At 46.0% G+C, this 16,200-nt stretch overlaps 2 protein-coding genes and 2 non-coding genes across 4 annotated transcripts in view; 2 read left to right on the forward strand and 2 right to left on the reverse strand.

Moving 5' to 3' along the window:
- Positions 1 to 283: 283 nt before the first annotated feature.
- On the reverse strand, positions 284 to 2,011 carry LOC119163698 (uncharacterized). The gene has a single exon (XM_037415759.2). It carries the CDS (start codon positions 1,860 to 1,862, stop codon positions 429 to 431), a length of 1,434 nt encoding a protein of 477 aa, XP_037271656.2. The 5' UTR covers positions 1,863 to 2,011; the 3' UTR covers positions 284 to 428.
- Positions 2,012 to 2,863: 852 nt separating this feature from the next.
- On the forward strand, positions 2,864 to 2,935 carry TRNAD-GUC (transfer RNA aspartic acid (anticodon GUC)). Its single transcript has one exon. It is a non-coding gene; the product is annotated as a tRNA-Asp (tRNA).
- Positions 2,936 to 3,396: 461 nt separating this feature from the next.
- TRNAA-AGC (transfer RNA alanine (anticodon AGC)) lies at positions 3,397 to 3,469 on the reverse strand. The gene has a single exon. It is a non-coding gene; the product is annotated as a tRNA-Ala (tRNA).
- An 8,309-nt stretch (positions 3,470 to 11,778) lies between these two features.
- The window catches only part of LOC119163699 (sodium-dependent proline transporter), a 76,493-nt gene continuing 72,071 nt past the window's right edge, over positions 11,779 to 16,200 (forward strand). Inside the window, exon 1 of the mRNA XM_037415761.2 lies at positions 11,779 to 12,030. Coding sequence (XP_037271658.2) covers positions 11,994 to 12,030 — 37 coding nt within the window. The 5' untranslated portion in view covers positions 11,779 to 11,993. The remainder of the gene's footprint in view (positions 12,031 to 16,200) is intronic.

Consider the following 16,200-nt stretch of genomic DNA (forward strand, 5'->3'; position numbering starts at 1 on the left):
CCGGGACCTGCGGGTCAGCAGCCAAGCACTTTAGCCACTAGACCACCGCGGCGGGGCACAATGTTACAGTGGTAGTGTTTAAATAAGATATATATGCTTACATCGATACATATAAAACTTGAATGCTACCAGTGAAGTATTTGGCTCAATTATTTTTTTTTTTTATCACAGCATTTTGGCAGGAAACGTAAACTAAAGAGGGAAAATGGCGTGTTGAAATTCTGGGGCAATATTTTTGGTGAAAGCCAAGCGAACCTTTTGTGTAACACATTGTTTCCAACTGTATGCTTGAGAATTTATATTTTCCCATTTTTACACTCGTTATCCACACACACACAGACACACACAAACACATGGGCTTAGAATAATGCAGTGTTAAATGCGAACCAATAATATGGAAAAACATCGCGAACGTACAGCAAATGACATTAGGGAAACGGTTGCAAGCCTTCAGCTTTATAGTCCCTAAGAGGCCAGTGCAGCTCATTCAAGCTTGGGAACTCTTCCCACTGCCTCCAGTGCCAACAGTCACATAGGTCAGGTTGCATTGCTTCTGGCTCTGGTGCCACCAAGCTACTACCTACAGTGCCTCTCATGAATACCGTCACCGCATGATAGCCCGCAGCCTCCTCTACAGTGTCTACAACAGAGCACACTGACACATTGCTAACGTACATTGCCGTGCTTTCGAAAACTTCTCGACATGCTGCCTCTTCCCACGTTTCTCCAAACTCAATCTCTCCGCAAGGAACCTGGTACAGGCCTCCACCGAGAAGGCTCTTCCGCCTTCCAAGAATGACTCGCCCCGGCTGGGACTCCGCCATGACGAAGACGGCAACTTGGGCAAATGGTCGCTGCTGCACCTTTTGCGGTTGCTTTTTCTGATATCTCGACCACAGTGAGCACAGTACTTTTTCGGCCGCACCGTCCGGCCTTCGGCAGTAACGCTCCTGTTGAAACTTAACAAGAGATCCCGCTAAAATTGCAGTATCCTCTGTATTCAGCAGTTCGGCTTCTTGAAACAACAGCTCCTGCACACCGGTAAACAGTCTCTCAAATGTTTCTTTGCGTTTTTCTACCAGCTTCAGCTCAGTTTTAAATTCTGCACAAAGTAGCATGTACTTCTGTAGCGGAGTTTCCTTAGCAGGTGGCGCAACGCGCCGGAACAGCACCGATTGTTGTTTCCGCTGCACATGAGCCGTTTGTTGTCTTCTGTGAGGGGTGCCGGCGGGAACCTTCTGCGGCGTGGCCGCCACTGCTGCGCGGGGCTTAGTTAGCGTCGCAGCTGTCGGCTCGATGGTACTTGCATTGTCCGTTCCAGGCAGGTCGGTGCCGTTGTTCGAGGTCATGCTCTCAACTGGCTCAGAACCCGCGGCTGATATTTGCAGCCCTGCTCGAGATAAAGCTTCGTTTGAGGCAACTTCCCGCGGCAGAACCCTTATCAACGTGGGCGACTCAGCTTGTGACGGCTGCGGGACGACACGTGGCGACGCGCTCAAGTAGTCGTGGTCCATCTCCAGGTGTTGGAAATTGACGGGCGTAAAGACGGTCGGCACAGCGTCGGGTCTCAAACGGCGGGAACCGTCGCGCGTTTCGAACTGGGTCGCGTCGAAATGCGCCCGGCACAGATAGGTATTGCGGTGCAACTCTGTCACAGGTCTACCGGATAGTGTACCATTTCCGCAGTTTTCTACCCACTGCCTGCAGCGCGTGACATCCTCGGGGAACCGATAAAAGTGCAGGCCTTCTGCATAACTGCCGGAGCCGTTGGCGCAGCAAGTGTTGGATGCACAGTAAATTTGGCGGTAACTGGTCGCTAGTAGTGGCTCGCACTCATCGCCGAGGTCGCTGTTACGAGCCATCGGCCGAATTCGGGCGCAGACGCTCACACAGCAAGACAACGCGCAATACAACCTCGTGACGTTTCCAAACTGTGTACCATTTGAACTGCGCACACCATCGAAACGAGAGAGAGACTTGGCCTGGTAAAAGTTACGCTCGTAACTCCTTTACACCTGTCTACATTGAAAACAATAGGGTGAGAGGAGGCGTTGGTGAAACGTGGCGCTACCCCTCGGCAAATGACGACAACTCAAGGCAGAATGTCTGCACAGAAATTTTCCTAGCAGACATGGAGGAAAAAAAAAAACTTCCTCTTTTATTTTCGATTACTCTCGGTGTTTAGTGTTACCTGTGATAAGCGGTGCAACAACTCCACATTTTGCATAGCCTCCAAGACAGTCGTGTATAGTTGCAGATCTCGAACAACTTTCGAGGGACGTGCCCCTAGAGGCCGCAAGTAGAAAATGCCGTGGTAATAGTGTCAGTCGCGAGCGCCGCTGCGTGGCGCTTGCTCAAAACTGAAGGCAAGACCAAATTGAATAACTCTGAGCAAGACGACTCCGCTGGTAACACAAACCGACGCCTCCTTTATTTAGATGCCTGCCGCATGAGAAGAAAGACAGTTGCCACACCCTTTTTCTCCTTCATTTTAGAATGTTCTCGGTCGCTAGCGTCACCTGTAGCGGATGGTGCAACAACGCAACACTTTGCTTAGCCTCCGAAACAGTGTTGTACAGTTGCAGGTCTCGAACAACTCTCGACTGACGCGTCCCTATGGGCCGCAGATGAAAAACGCTTAGTTGGTAGTACCGCCCGCTGCCGTGATGATAGTGTCGGTTGCGAGCGTCACCGCGCAACGCTTGTTTAAAACTGAAGGCAGGCCAACTCCGCTGGGAGCGCGAGCCATTCCTCAGGCATCTTTCTAGAGGAGGCGTTGCACAAACCAATCGTGAGACACCTTAATTATAGGAAGCATTGGTCTCACGAATGTTCAAGAAACTAATATCGCGTCGCAATGCGCTCCTCGTTAGTATAGTGGTCAGTATCCCCGCCTGTCACGCGGGAGACCGGGGTTCGATTCCCCGACGGGGAGGTTGTTTTATGTCACACATCCCTCAATTTTTTTATCATTTTGGATTTGGATCATTTTGTCATAGCAAACAGAACCACGCAATGTAGACCCAGCATCATTGTAACCCGCAGCCAATGCAACTAACCACGTACAAATTCTTTTACACAACTCAAAAACACCCTCCAGCAGTGACCCCGACACAATTAATGCACCATGCAGTGAAGAGTTCACTCGTGTTTATATCGTCGCCTCTTTTTTTTTTTTTTTTTGATGGTAATGAATCGGAAAATTCTGGGGGGGGGGGGGGGGAGTGCTGAAATACTACCGCGCCGGAGAAACAACGAATGCATATGCATTCTATAAGGCTTTCGGACGTGTTCAATGTTGGAAATATTTTATTGTGCCGGACTTCGAGGTTCAGTTCAAAATCCGAAAAATAGACAGATTAAAAAAAAAAAGACGAAATGATTAGAAAAAAAAAATGGAGGTGCGGGGTATCGATCCCCGTACGTCTCGCATGCTAAGCGAGCGCTCTACCATCTAAGCTACACCCCCAGACGATGGCGCCAGGTGTTAAAAAGTGTACCAATGCTAATAAACTAACTCAACATTTTCTGTTTATTTGTAATGTAAGGTAACATAGCTGCGGGGGTGGGGTGGGGGGCTCGGGAAGTAGCACGCATAATGGCTCCAAACATTACGCTAACAAAAACATCGAAAGACAACATTACGCTAACAAAAACATCGAAAGACAACATTACGCTAACAAAAACATCGAAAGACAACAACACGAATGCTTCGCCTGGCTGTTTCTTTTCTCCTGCCCGATCTTGTCTTCGCGCCAATACGTTTACCCTTCCAAAAATAGATACACTACTCTTTATTTTCATTTTAGCATAATGTTACTGTTCATGAGGAATCGCACTCATCGGTCATCAATCAGACGTTCCGGGATATCGGACGCAAAGTGTTGCGTTAGCGGTTGCCGGCGGTGCACATGCGTCATACGTTATTCTCTTGCGGACCCCCTTTGGTAACTTAGAAGCGTGGCAGCTTGGGCTAGTTGGTATGGCATGACGATAGTTATAGCGCGAAAACAAAACGACGACACAGAGACAAGAAGGCTCGTGTCTTTCGTGTCCTTCTTGTCTCTGTGTCGTCGCTTTGTTTTCGCGCTATAACTGTCGTCACCCCTTTGGTACGCGTGATCGACGCACATACGAAGCGTGTAGCTGAGAGTCTCGATCCCAACTAACTGCACCTTGAATATCTGACCACCTCGTTGATATATTCTTAGGCCTTAGTCATTGTACGTCCTATTTTAATGTTATTTTTTGTATTAGGGCACAATAAAAATAATTTCTATTCTGCGAGACTAAAGGAGGGCAACTGGTAAAGTATCCAGGAATTCTTAGAATACACGCATCTATAGAGCATTCTCGAACACGTACACGCTTCACGGCCCTGCTCACGAATTTTTTTCCGGGGGTTGTTTATGCGTTAATTTGGCGACTGGTGGTCGATGTGAAGGCGTGTAAACATTTCAGTACCACCGGAAGAGGTAAAGCTGCATGAAAAAAAAAATTCGGCGGTTGTCTGAACCTCCTCAACTGCATCTTACATTTCACGATGTTTGGTAATCGTGACAAATCGCCATTCAGAAGAGCGGACTGTTGAGAGAGTTGGTACTTGGAGATAGAAACCATCGTGACAGCGCAACTAAACACGACACCCAGAACAGACGAAGACAGGCGCACACTCCCAACCGGCTGTTTCTTCTGCGTGTCATCTTCAGTTGCGCTCTCACGATGGTTTCTATGTCAACTCGCCATTGCTTGTGAATTTTGCGTGAAAAAATTATTTTGAAAATAGAAGAGATGACATGGAACATTGTACAACATGTCTGTTTGTAGCCATTTAAAGATGGTAGTCTTAAGTTCATTTTTTTACACATACATACGCTTTCGAGGTGTGTGTTTGTGATTGGGGGGGGGGGGGGGAACGGCCTGCGGCCGAAACGTCACACGTAAAGCCTTTGTTGTTGCTTTTTTCCCCGAGATCTCCTTCAGTTGCCTGTGTACCCATACGTATTATATGGCCGTTGGGAGTGAAATCATTGGAGAGTGGGCGTGATTTTAGGTAGTGCATTGATTTTGTTATGTCTAGTTCGTCGTTCGTCAGTACAAATGGTAAGACCATTAGGACTGATGAACTGACGTAAATAGGTCATAAAGAAAGAAAGAAAGAAAGAAAGAAAGAAAGAAAGAAAGAAAGAAATAAAGAAAGAAAGAAAGAAAGAAAGAAAGAAAGAAAGAAAGAAAGAAAGAAAGAAAGAAAGAAAGAAAAGAAAGAAAGGGGGAGTCTTTGTTGTCATATACAGTTCCTTCGCGTGCGTGCGTCTACTTTGGGGGCTCTAGTTCGGGGCTACCGTAGCCACGGAGTCCTCACAATTTCAAAGATTCCGCGCGTTGCACCACGCTTCTTTCGCAAAATGCTAGATGGCGCTACTAAACAAGACAGGTTGCTTTTACACAAAACTTTGTGCTCCCGCAACACGGGCATGGTAACGGCATAACAAGGACCTCCTCCTGCGTTCCCGCGTGCTTTGCATCTTTCTCGGCTCGCGCGTGCGGAATGACTTACAAGCACTTTACGTCGCGCCCACCGTGGCGCGAAACGCGACTCAAAGACGCAAAAACTGCCACACCAAGCTGATCAGCAGGCCGGCACTTCACGTGGTGCAGCGTCAGCGGCTCGCGCCCTTCTCTTTTCGAACACACGTGGAAACACGCATTGTCAACAACGTGGCGCCAAACTGACCGTGTTTCCATCTTTTCTATCCCTCATATGTCCTCGCTCGCTGTCCTAGCGCATCTATCTATCTATCTATCTATCTATCTATCTATCTATCTATCTATCTATCTATCTATCTATCTATCTATCTATCTATCTATCTATCTATCTATCTATCTATCTATATATATATATATATATATATATATATATATATATATATACCTTTAATCCTATCCTTTTAATCCTTCCTCACCCCCATCCCTTCTGAGCTACTGTTGAGGTGTCGCACCCTGATGCAGACAGTTACGGGGCTCACTTTTCCCTTCCTTTCCCTCTTAAAACCACTTCTCTTGCTAAAGCAGATCAGCTCATTCTGCCACAGCTTATAATTCAGACACGTGGTTACCAACAGACGCTAATTCCAGAAACCATCTGTACAAGCGCGAGCGCCTTTATCGGTTATCTGCGATTCCCGCGAACAAAATTTCACGGTAGGAAACGCCATCAATGCCCTAGGAAAGCTTGAAAAAAAAAAGTACGTGGCCGCATTTCCCGCACTCCCCCCGTACTAAGAGCAAACGTGGCCAAAACAGAAGGCATGATCGAGTTATTCGCCTTGGTGCCCCCCCCCCCCCCCCCACAGGAACTTTTTCTTGTGGGTGCCACCCCGGTGAAGTAATACTGGCGCCGTTGCTGCTACTGCAGAAAAAAAATACGGTCACTAGTGAAACACATTGCGTATGATGTAATTTTATGATACTATCCCAACAAGACCCAGCCCCGCCGCGGTGGTCTAGTGGCTAAGGCACTCGGCTGCTGACCCACGGGTCGCGGGATTGAATCCGGCTGCGGCGGCTGCATTTCCGATGGAGGCGGAAATGCTGTAGGCCCGTGTGCTCAGATTTGGGTGCACGTTAAAGAACCCCAGGTGGTCTAAATTTCCGGAGCCCTCCACTGCGCCGTCTCTCACAGTCAAATGGTGATTTTGGGACATTAAACCCCACATATCAATCAATGCAACAAGAACCGTATCGAAGGTATCTTTGAATGGTTTTGCAAAGGGTGCGTCACTACATACCCGCACATTTTGTTTCCCTTACTCCTTACATTGCATTCATCCTTCCACTCCATTAACCATTCTCCCTCTTTTAAATTACGCGCCTGTTCCGTAGCAGATTTAAACCGCATAATGTGGAGGTCTCCTAGCACCCTGCTCCGGCTTTCGTGAAACACCTAATTTCTAGTGAACAATGGTGGGCGACCACTTGGCGCAGCTCGCGCAACGACGTCAACTTGAGGACGCCATTCGTATATAATGGTTGGTTAGTGGTTCGTAAGGAATAGGAAGAAGGCACCTAATTTATGTCTGCCTATAGGCGACACGGCGCAGTGCCTTATAGGGGAGGGGGAAGGAGGGATAAAAGAATCGAAGGAAATAGGTGAAGAAATAGAGAGGCAAGTGACGGAAGATAGAAGGAGATAAGAAAGTGGGGATCCCGTCAAAGCAGTCCAAGGGCGGGGCACCACAATGCGAGAGCTGCACGGCGTCAGGAGACCGCGGAGCGCGATCCAGTCGGCGGGAGCTACGCTGGCGTCGGAGATCGCGAGGGCACGACCGTCCAGCTTGAAATCCGGCGAGCGAATCCCCGTATATAATGGGCTGAGAAGATGTAAGACGCCTACTTCGAATAGTCCTCCTCCCTTCCCTAGCCCCCATCAATTTACTAATAAAGTTGTTCAGTCAGTCAACGTGGATACAATGAATATTTGTTTACAATTAATATTTATTTACGGGTCAACACGTGTATCCACGTGCTGTCCGATGTTGGCACTCCCTGCCAGATAGCATCGCAAGCCTAGTTAACACTAATACTTTCCGTGACGCGTTGACTAGTTATCTGGCCAGGGAAGCGAAAAGAAATCTGACACTATAGCTGTATGTCCTTAGTGCCATAGTAATATTTCCTTCTTTTATTTTAAGCCATCATTTTAAACACGTAGTGTCGTTTGTTTTCTTTTCTTTTTTTCTTGATACGTCAATAATTATTTGTATAAAATCTGAAGTTTGCTTGACTAACAATACTTTATAGATAATGCCACGGTGGTTGTTTTCTTGTTATGTTTTTTCTTGCTGGTGTTGTGATTTTTTTTTGTAACCAGTGCTGCCGAAAATACTTTCTGTTGTACTGCTCTGTCATTTGGTTCATTAAGTACGTTCCTGTATTTTTATGTTGTGAACGATTAAACAATTCACTTCTTGTACTGCCCCCCTTACACTATGCCTTAACTGAGGCCTGTAAGGTAATTTTATATAAATAATAAAAAATAAATATGTATAGCATGTAGAGGTCAAAGTGACACATACTTGACCTTGACCACATCTACCTACACGGCACTCAGTTCAGATTAATAAGATACCCCCTCAAAAAACTGCCTGCGCCCCTGATCTATCTATCTATCTATCTATCTATCTATCTATCTATCTATCTATCTATCTATCTATCTATCTATCTATCTATCTATCTATCTATCTATCTATCTATCTATCTATCTATCTATCTATCTGTCTATCTATCTATCTATCTGGCTGCCTACGACTTTTAGCTCTCATGGCCACCACAATAATGGTATCAATACCAAAATTGGTATGGCATAACCTCGTTCTCGGACTTCTGCGACCATGTTCATCTTTTACACCTTCTCCTTATTTCTTTCTGTATGTGGGTCGTTTTGTCCCTGCCCCTATCTCTATCCCTATCCCTCTGAACCCTCCCTATCATTTTAATCACTCCTTATCCCTATCCCTCGTGAGCCACTGTTGAGGCGTCGCACTGTGATGCAGACAGTTACGGGGCTCACTTGTATCATTTTTTTCTCTCTTTTAAGAATCACTGCTACTACGTAGCCACACGCCCACTCACTACATTTGGAGAGGGCACGGCGCTGCGTCAAAAAGCCTCGCGCTGGCAGACACGCTGCGACGGATACGTAATGTCGGGCCTTTAACGTTACAAATTTTGGCGGTCTGTGACGTCATTTCATACCACGTGATAATTTCTCTCGGCACTCATGTTGACGCAGCCGACGCCGTCGATCAATTTTCACGTTCGATGAGGCAAGTGCTTTCGCCTTGGAAGTAAGCATTGCGCCACGAAATGAGGATGCCGGGTTGCAAAGGGTGCAAGACTGTTCGCCTGACGCTTTCAAGTTGGCGCGTCGTAGTACCGATTCGCGACGCCAGAGCACGTCTTGGGAGACACCGGACGCCCATGGCGGAAGGTTTCTGCACATTGCTGCTTCTGGAAGTTCCGGGGATCAGCATGGCACGCACGTTTGAAAGAGAGGCTTCGAGCATTCTTTCTTCTCCTCCTCGTGCTCCCCTCCCTGCTATCCCAAAAATACCCATCCGCAGAGGCACTCGCCTTCTCCTCCCGCTCCCAACTTAGTGTATGCGTTGAGCCCGGTGACCCAGTCAGCCGGCACAGGACACGCTCGTCCTCGTGAAACTTTGCGTCGTTGCCACTCGTTGCAATCAGCTGTTCTTTAATGGTATCTAACAAACAATAAGAAGTTACTAGACCCAATCGCAATGTTAATGTGAAGAGAGAAAAGTCGATGAAAAGATAACTTGCCGTGGGCAGGAACGAAAGCTGTAATCTTCGAATCCACTTTTCTTTCTTCACATTTACACCACAACTAGGTCCAATAACTTCCCCTGTGCTTTTTTTATGTTTGAATGAGTGTGTATTTCATAATCTATCAACTTTGCAGGCGAGGTCTTGAAACAGTGCTACATTTCACTTCGTATTCGCGTCGCATCTGATTTCATCCGGCTTGCAGGCTTCTGTAACTCTCAGTCCGCCTCTGTGGAACAGTGGGTGCGGTGCTCATCTGTAATCATTTATCGTATTATTATTATTATTATTATTATTATTATTATTATTATTATTATTATTATTATTATTATTATTATTATTATTATTATTATTATTATATGACTCGGAAAATATCAATAGGGTGTTGATGTCAACTAGAATTGCCCAGTTCGTGTACAAGAGAACGAAAGGGTAAAAAAGAGAATGAGAAAGAATGTGCGCCGTAAACTCCCCCATACACACATGCGCAGTTCGAGCTATACATCGAACAAAAAACCAGCTTAAACCAAGTTGAGGTTTTTATAACGCAGGTGTGGGGATGCGTAGTCGGCAAAGGGGCGCGTTAAGTTTCCAAAGGGCATCGTGCCCCCCTCCCTTACAACTCATTCGCTCCCATATCCCCCCCCCCTTTTCAGGCGCCGCTCCCGGATCATACAACACATCGAGAATAATTATACAATCTTAATGATTACGACTTTCGCTTGCTCCGAGAAGACAGCTCGTCCCGTTTCTCTATACCGACCTGAATTCCTCGACATTATCGCTCTCCTCGCGGCCTTCAAACTGGTTTTGAAGTTTGCGCCACGCACGGCCCCGCAGTGATATAACCCTTCTCCTCCGCCCTTTCTATTTTGCGCCGCAGACGCTCCGTCATATCCGCCACACGCCGCCCGCAGCGCCGCGGTCGTGTACGTGGTAGTATGAGCAGCAGGTGCACAGGTCGGAGCGAAAAACCGCGTCTGCTGCAGGAGGATTTAAAGAGAACAAAAACAAACATAAAAAAGGAAGCTTGCTAGGGTCGACGATCTGTCTCACAAGGAAAGTCTAGAATACGTCATCATACTAGTGACAAAATAGAAATGCTAGCTTGTGACGAAGAAAACCGCAGCATTGTTTCCTTACTCTCCCAAGCATTTTAATGCGGGCAATTAGAGCGCTTGACACACCCCTTTTGGTCACAAACCTTTAACGTATAGGTGATTTAAAAAAAAACAGTCCATAACATTCGTGCAGCCAGAAAATTTTTTCGTGAGAGAGAAGGAGGGGGGGGGGGGTTGAACACCCACTATGCGTGCTGGTCCGTGAATTTGTGTGCGCGTATTCGGGGGGAAGGGGTAGAGGTTGAACCGGTCCCCTTATCCCCCCCCCCCCCCTGGATATGACAATAGGGAGCTTTCAAATAGCGTACGCAAATCTTTGCGTTTTCGTTGCGCATACGTCCTACGCTCGCCTCTTGTAGTCTCCCATTGAGTGATGAACGCTGACGCTACGCCCGCTAACTTAGCGTATAATATTCGAAGACTACCTATTAACTCATCGATACGTTTTCGTACAGGTTAAATTCACTGAAAACAACCATCTTCAAACATTATAATAAGTATTGTATTTGCAATAACGGAGCCAAAACAAATTTCATAAGCAGAAACCACCCTATATAAAGCGCGTTTCCTATAAAAAGAAGTAAAAACTGAACGTGAACCATTGTTTCACGTTTGCCTGCAATGTGTTGCGATGGTGTCTCACTTCAATCAAATCAATCAACAGGGGGAATTTTATTGCACCATAATATAAAAAATGCGTACAGAAATATTACGACCCATAGCCTAAGCGGCTAGTGAAGGGTCCCATACAGAAAGATTTAAACAAAAAAAGAATAATAGCAGTCTTTTAGAAAAAAAAATAAACAATTACGAAACCATCATACTTGGGCGATCTAGTGGTGTACATAGAACAGATCTAGTATATACAGCATATTTCAAGTTTTCCTTGGTGCCTGAAGGAAGATCTCGAAAATTGGTGCCGAAAGGAGGATGCAAAAAGAAAAAAAAATGGTGCCGTAAGTAGGATTAACCCCCGTATTCTAGAACGTCCCTTCACTCAGGCTTCACCTTCACTTGAGAAAGCCGATGGAAGCGCCGTCTCTAGGCACGGCAAATCACTGCATATCAGCGATAGTCTGCTGCGATTCTTGAGTAGCGCAGCGTCATTTTTGAGCCGAGCTGTGGCGCACTCTGTCAAGTGAAGGGTGAACGTCGAGTCGAGGAGCGTTTGTGAATATAGGGGTAAATCCTCATCGGCGCGCCGGAGAAATGTTGCGTCAGCCGCTTCGCATCTCGTCGTGGCGAGGCGCTGTCGCCTGAGCAGCCAGCCGTTGCGGGGAGTCGCGATCCAGTCGACTCTCTCCCATTCAGCCGACTGCCGAGAGCGGTCGCGTGGTCGGGCCTTAACTTTCCCGACCGGCGAGTGTCTACGTCGCCGGCTTACCAAGGCGACGCAATATTTACAACCGGCGCCTCGCGAGGATCCCAACGCTTCGACGTGGTGGTGTGTGCGTGCGCTGTGTTTTTTTGGTGGGATACAACAAGGGCCCGCAAGTTGGGGGCCCATTTTTGTTCAGCGTCGCCACAATGCAAAACGGCAGTTACACCTCGCTCAACAAGACGGGTGAGTCGAAAACAAAAAAAAAAAAAGATTCGTTTCACGTCGAGTCGTAGCATATGTCACGCGTTTGGAACCTCAAAAATACATTTATATCGGTGTACGTGTTGCTGTTGTTGATAGTGACGAAAGGAGGAAATGAACTTCTATCGGCTTCGACATTGCGTCCACTATTTTTAAAACGAGATACACTGATGACGAACAGATGTTAGCTGGCATAGCGATGCTGACAGCTTGTCATTTCCCTTTTCTGATATATATATAGTCCAACGTCAAGGAAATCAAGACAAGCACCGAGTGCCCTGTTTTAAAATGCTGTATTCAAATGAAATTGATTGATCGCATTCTTCTGGTTACACTAAATGCGCCTTGAATACGTCAATGACAGACCCATCTGATCGGAATTAGAACATTGAATTTCGGCTGTGGTGGCGCGTCGTTCTCCGCGTTCAACGCCCTATCAATCGCGAATCGTACGATGATGCAATGTCTGAAGAAATATTCGTTCGCTTCTCCCCCGCGGAGTGGGACGCTTTGCAGTGAAAGCGCGCTCTCTTATTTGATCGCGCATCCTTTTTTTTCGAAATTGGCGCCTCGCTGACGCAATAGTGACGTCATAGACGCCTAAAGGAACGCTCGCCGCAACAGGTGCGCGTGTATAGTGCCTCTAACTGAAGCGCCGGAGGCGGGCTGACGTGTGCGTGAACTGACGTGTGGGCTCGATTTTGCCGTCGTCATGTGTGCCTCTGCGTTGTAAAGGAGCCATCGCCCGCGTTGCATTTCGCTACGAGAGCTTCTCGTGATCTACGCCTGACGCTTTGACGAAATATGAATTCTCGAAATCAGGTTTGACAGCGCGAAAAGAAGTGAGGCTGTCCTGCGCCAGTTACAAGGTGTTAAATGATTCATTAAATTTATGTAACCCTGAAACTTTTTTTCAAAAAAATTGCCGTTTCTTGAAAACTAAGCACGCCAGACAACGGTACAAGAGGATCGCTTGCAAGCAGTGGAAAATAAGGTGTAAATGTATGTGTTAACCCATACATCTATACAGACAATCGTTTGTATAATTCCCGCGAAACATGTTTGTATCTGCAGAAAAATTTGTGGACATGCGACTAGAATAAGTGTGAACGGCCGCTAACGGCTATTCGCATATTTCACGTGCTGGTTGCACTTTATTAGTGAAAGACCACTTCAAGTGCTGTTCGAAAACAATGTTATGTATAGATGCTGCGGGGTTCAGCAGAGTTAGATCATAACGGAGCTGCTTAACGTGTGTCCGGCGCTTGCTTTTTTTTTAGTTTTGACCGTTGGTTAGCGAGTAAGTTTAGAGAAAGAGAACGGCGACGCTCTAAAAGCACATTTTGCGGGGAAAGCAGTTCGAAAGGCGGAGCGTTTGAAAGGAAACAGAAACGACACTTTCTTTATATTTTTACTTAAGGAAATTGCCCTGCTCATTGTTTTGTATACTATATTCTTTCCTGGCATTTCGAAAGAGCTCGCTCTCGTCTGCGGGGTGCCTCTGTACTTAGGCGTTGTTTATACCCGCTTGATCTTCGTTTTCCCGTCTTCACAATTCTCTCTGCGCCGAGAACAAACGTCGGGCTACTGCGACGTACGAGTTTTTTTTTTTTCCGAGTCACAACAGGTCGACGCACTGAGAACGTCCAATAGAAAACTTGTTCGACGCCTCATGCGGATCGGCATTGATGAAGCACGTTGTGAACGTTACATCAGTGGATAGGTAGCCTGAAACGAGATACGTCAGTCAACACTAGACATCACTAGACATCACTAGCCATCCCTATAGACCACACCTTATCTGGCATTGTAGTCATCATTTCGATAAAATATCGTATTTATCACTGCTAACAAGTGCTTGCAGTGAGCGAGTACTCTATATATATTAAGCATATTAAGTGAGCGAGAGGGGAAATAGAAAAAAATGAATCGGGAAAAGTAGTAGTAGTAGTAGTACTTTTATTTACAGTAAGCCGGATACAGAGCTCACTGCAGGGGCAAAGGGCTAAAGGCGAACAGCCTGACAAAGGCCCTTGTCCCTCCGCAGTCCGTGACAGTGCAAAGCTTAGACATCAGCACTGACAAACAATATATATATTCAATACATTGGTTTCAAGCAACCTGCAATCGTACATACAAAATTCAAACATAAATAGCATCAGAAGTTTACATAACACATTTTAAGAATTAGAGGTCACTCTCGTAAAAATTCACAACTAAACGATATCAATGAAACAATTCAAAAACAGACACAAAATGCATGCGGATACAATGAATTGCGCTGTATACACTCGTATAATTGACATAGAAATTTATGAACAATTTAAGCATTTGCAGAGGCATGAGACTCCATTAGTAGGGAGGTTAACCAAGCTTCGGCCTGGTTGACCACTCCACACGTGATAGGAGGAGGGTAATAATACATAAGATAAAGAGTAAATAAAAGTAATAAAAATAACAACTGAGCAGTTAGTGTCAACACCAGTAAGTTGAAGTGAAATATGTGCGTTGCCTCTAAGATCAACTCGTGCACCATTCTTTAGAAGTCTGACATCACAATACCCAGGTTGTTACAAAATAACAAGTCATCAAAACAATGTCATCCACTGAGTAAACGACGCCATCGACTGAGTTCTTATCGCGTGAGAGACAGTGTCTTTTTACTTTATCTTTCACGTGCTTTACTTCTGATATAATCGAAACGACATAATGCTCAGTGTTCGCCTGCAGTTGCAAACAGTTGATTCCGTAATCTTGGTTGTAACCATCTCTGCCAGTGATATTAAGTTACCCCATGCATTGCGCGAGAAAGCTGACACCGTCCAATGTCGCTAAAATTCAAAATTTTCCTCGCAACGTCGTCCACGACCTATGTCTATGTTTTCGGTGGCACCGATATTCCGTTACTTTAATTAGTCATAGGTTGTCGGCACTACGAATTGCATGTCATCCTCGCCTTCATTTCTTTCTGTTAATCCTAACTTTGAAATGCGGCGATTCCCGTCTGCTATACAGCCTACACTGTTGCTTGCCTAGTCACTCATACGGTCCTAATTATATCTCGATGATTAGTCGGGTTTAGGGGTGCAAGGGTCATACGTGGTCAAAGATCTCCATGTCGTTTATGTGATGTTGGCGATGACCAAGGATGATCATGATAAAGAATATTATGGCTCTGTAGAGGCCTAAAAAACACTTGCTATAAATAAACGTAAAAGCTGTGTACAGACATCAGCATTATGGCAGTGATACGTGATGCAATCCAAGGGTGCGTAATGAATTACAAGTGATCACGATATCTGCAAGGGAGAGATGGACACTAGCACGGATGCCTCCTCAAGGCCTATCTAAATTATATTTTCCACGGGCCCGTGGCCATTGGGGTACCCTAATTTCCCCCTCCCCCGCCCCGAAATTCGGAGGGCTGTGTGGTTTACCTATGTCAACTAATAAAAAATTTTGCTGTTTTTCAAGGCCTTCAAGTCTCCCTTCCCTCCGAACGAAATTCGTGGCTACAGGCCTGACCTTTAATGTCTGTTGGATGTTTTAATAACAAATTAACAGCAGCAAACAGCATCAATAAATGACACACTATCCGCGGGGCACGTCGCGCGAATATATACGCAGTGGAAATTATAAAGAAATGACAAGGCGCCCTTTGTATAGTTCACGTCCCACGACTCATTTGTCGCGCGGCTATATCTCGTCTGACAGCTGCCTCGATGGCTTAGATGCATCGGCAAAAAATAATAAACAGTAACGAACAACAATGCAATAATACATCTCGTATGATTCTACGCGTAGCACGCTTTTTGTAAAGGTTTCTGCACTTAGAAAATGAAATATTAATAATAATAATAGGAACCATTGCGCGCTTTGCGCTGCGTCATCCTCTTCGACGTTGACGCAGCAGCAAGCGTTTTTGGGTAGTTCGCTGCGTTTTACGATTCTCTACATTGTATGCTTCTCAACGGTGGAGAAATGTGCTAAATCCCACTACTCAACGGCTGGTTTACTAAAAACGAAGAAAATAAGGTTTATGATAGCAAGAAGCTCACCACAGTACAACTGCGAAGTTTGCGGGTATGACTTGGCAGCAGCAAGCGCAGGGCCGACTTGATCTACGGAACATGGAAGTGGCCTTTCATCCAG

Source organism: Rhipicephalus microplus, chromosome 9 (assembly GCF_043290135.1).
Source record: "Rhipicephalus microplus isolate Deutch F79 chromosome 9, USDA_Rmic, whole genome shotgun sequence".
Classification (NCBI taxonomy): Eukaryota; Metazoa; Arthropoda; class Arachnida; order Ixodida; family Ixodidae; genus Rhipicephalus; species Rhipicephalus microplus.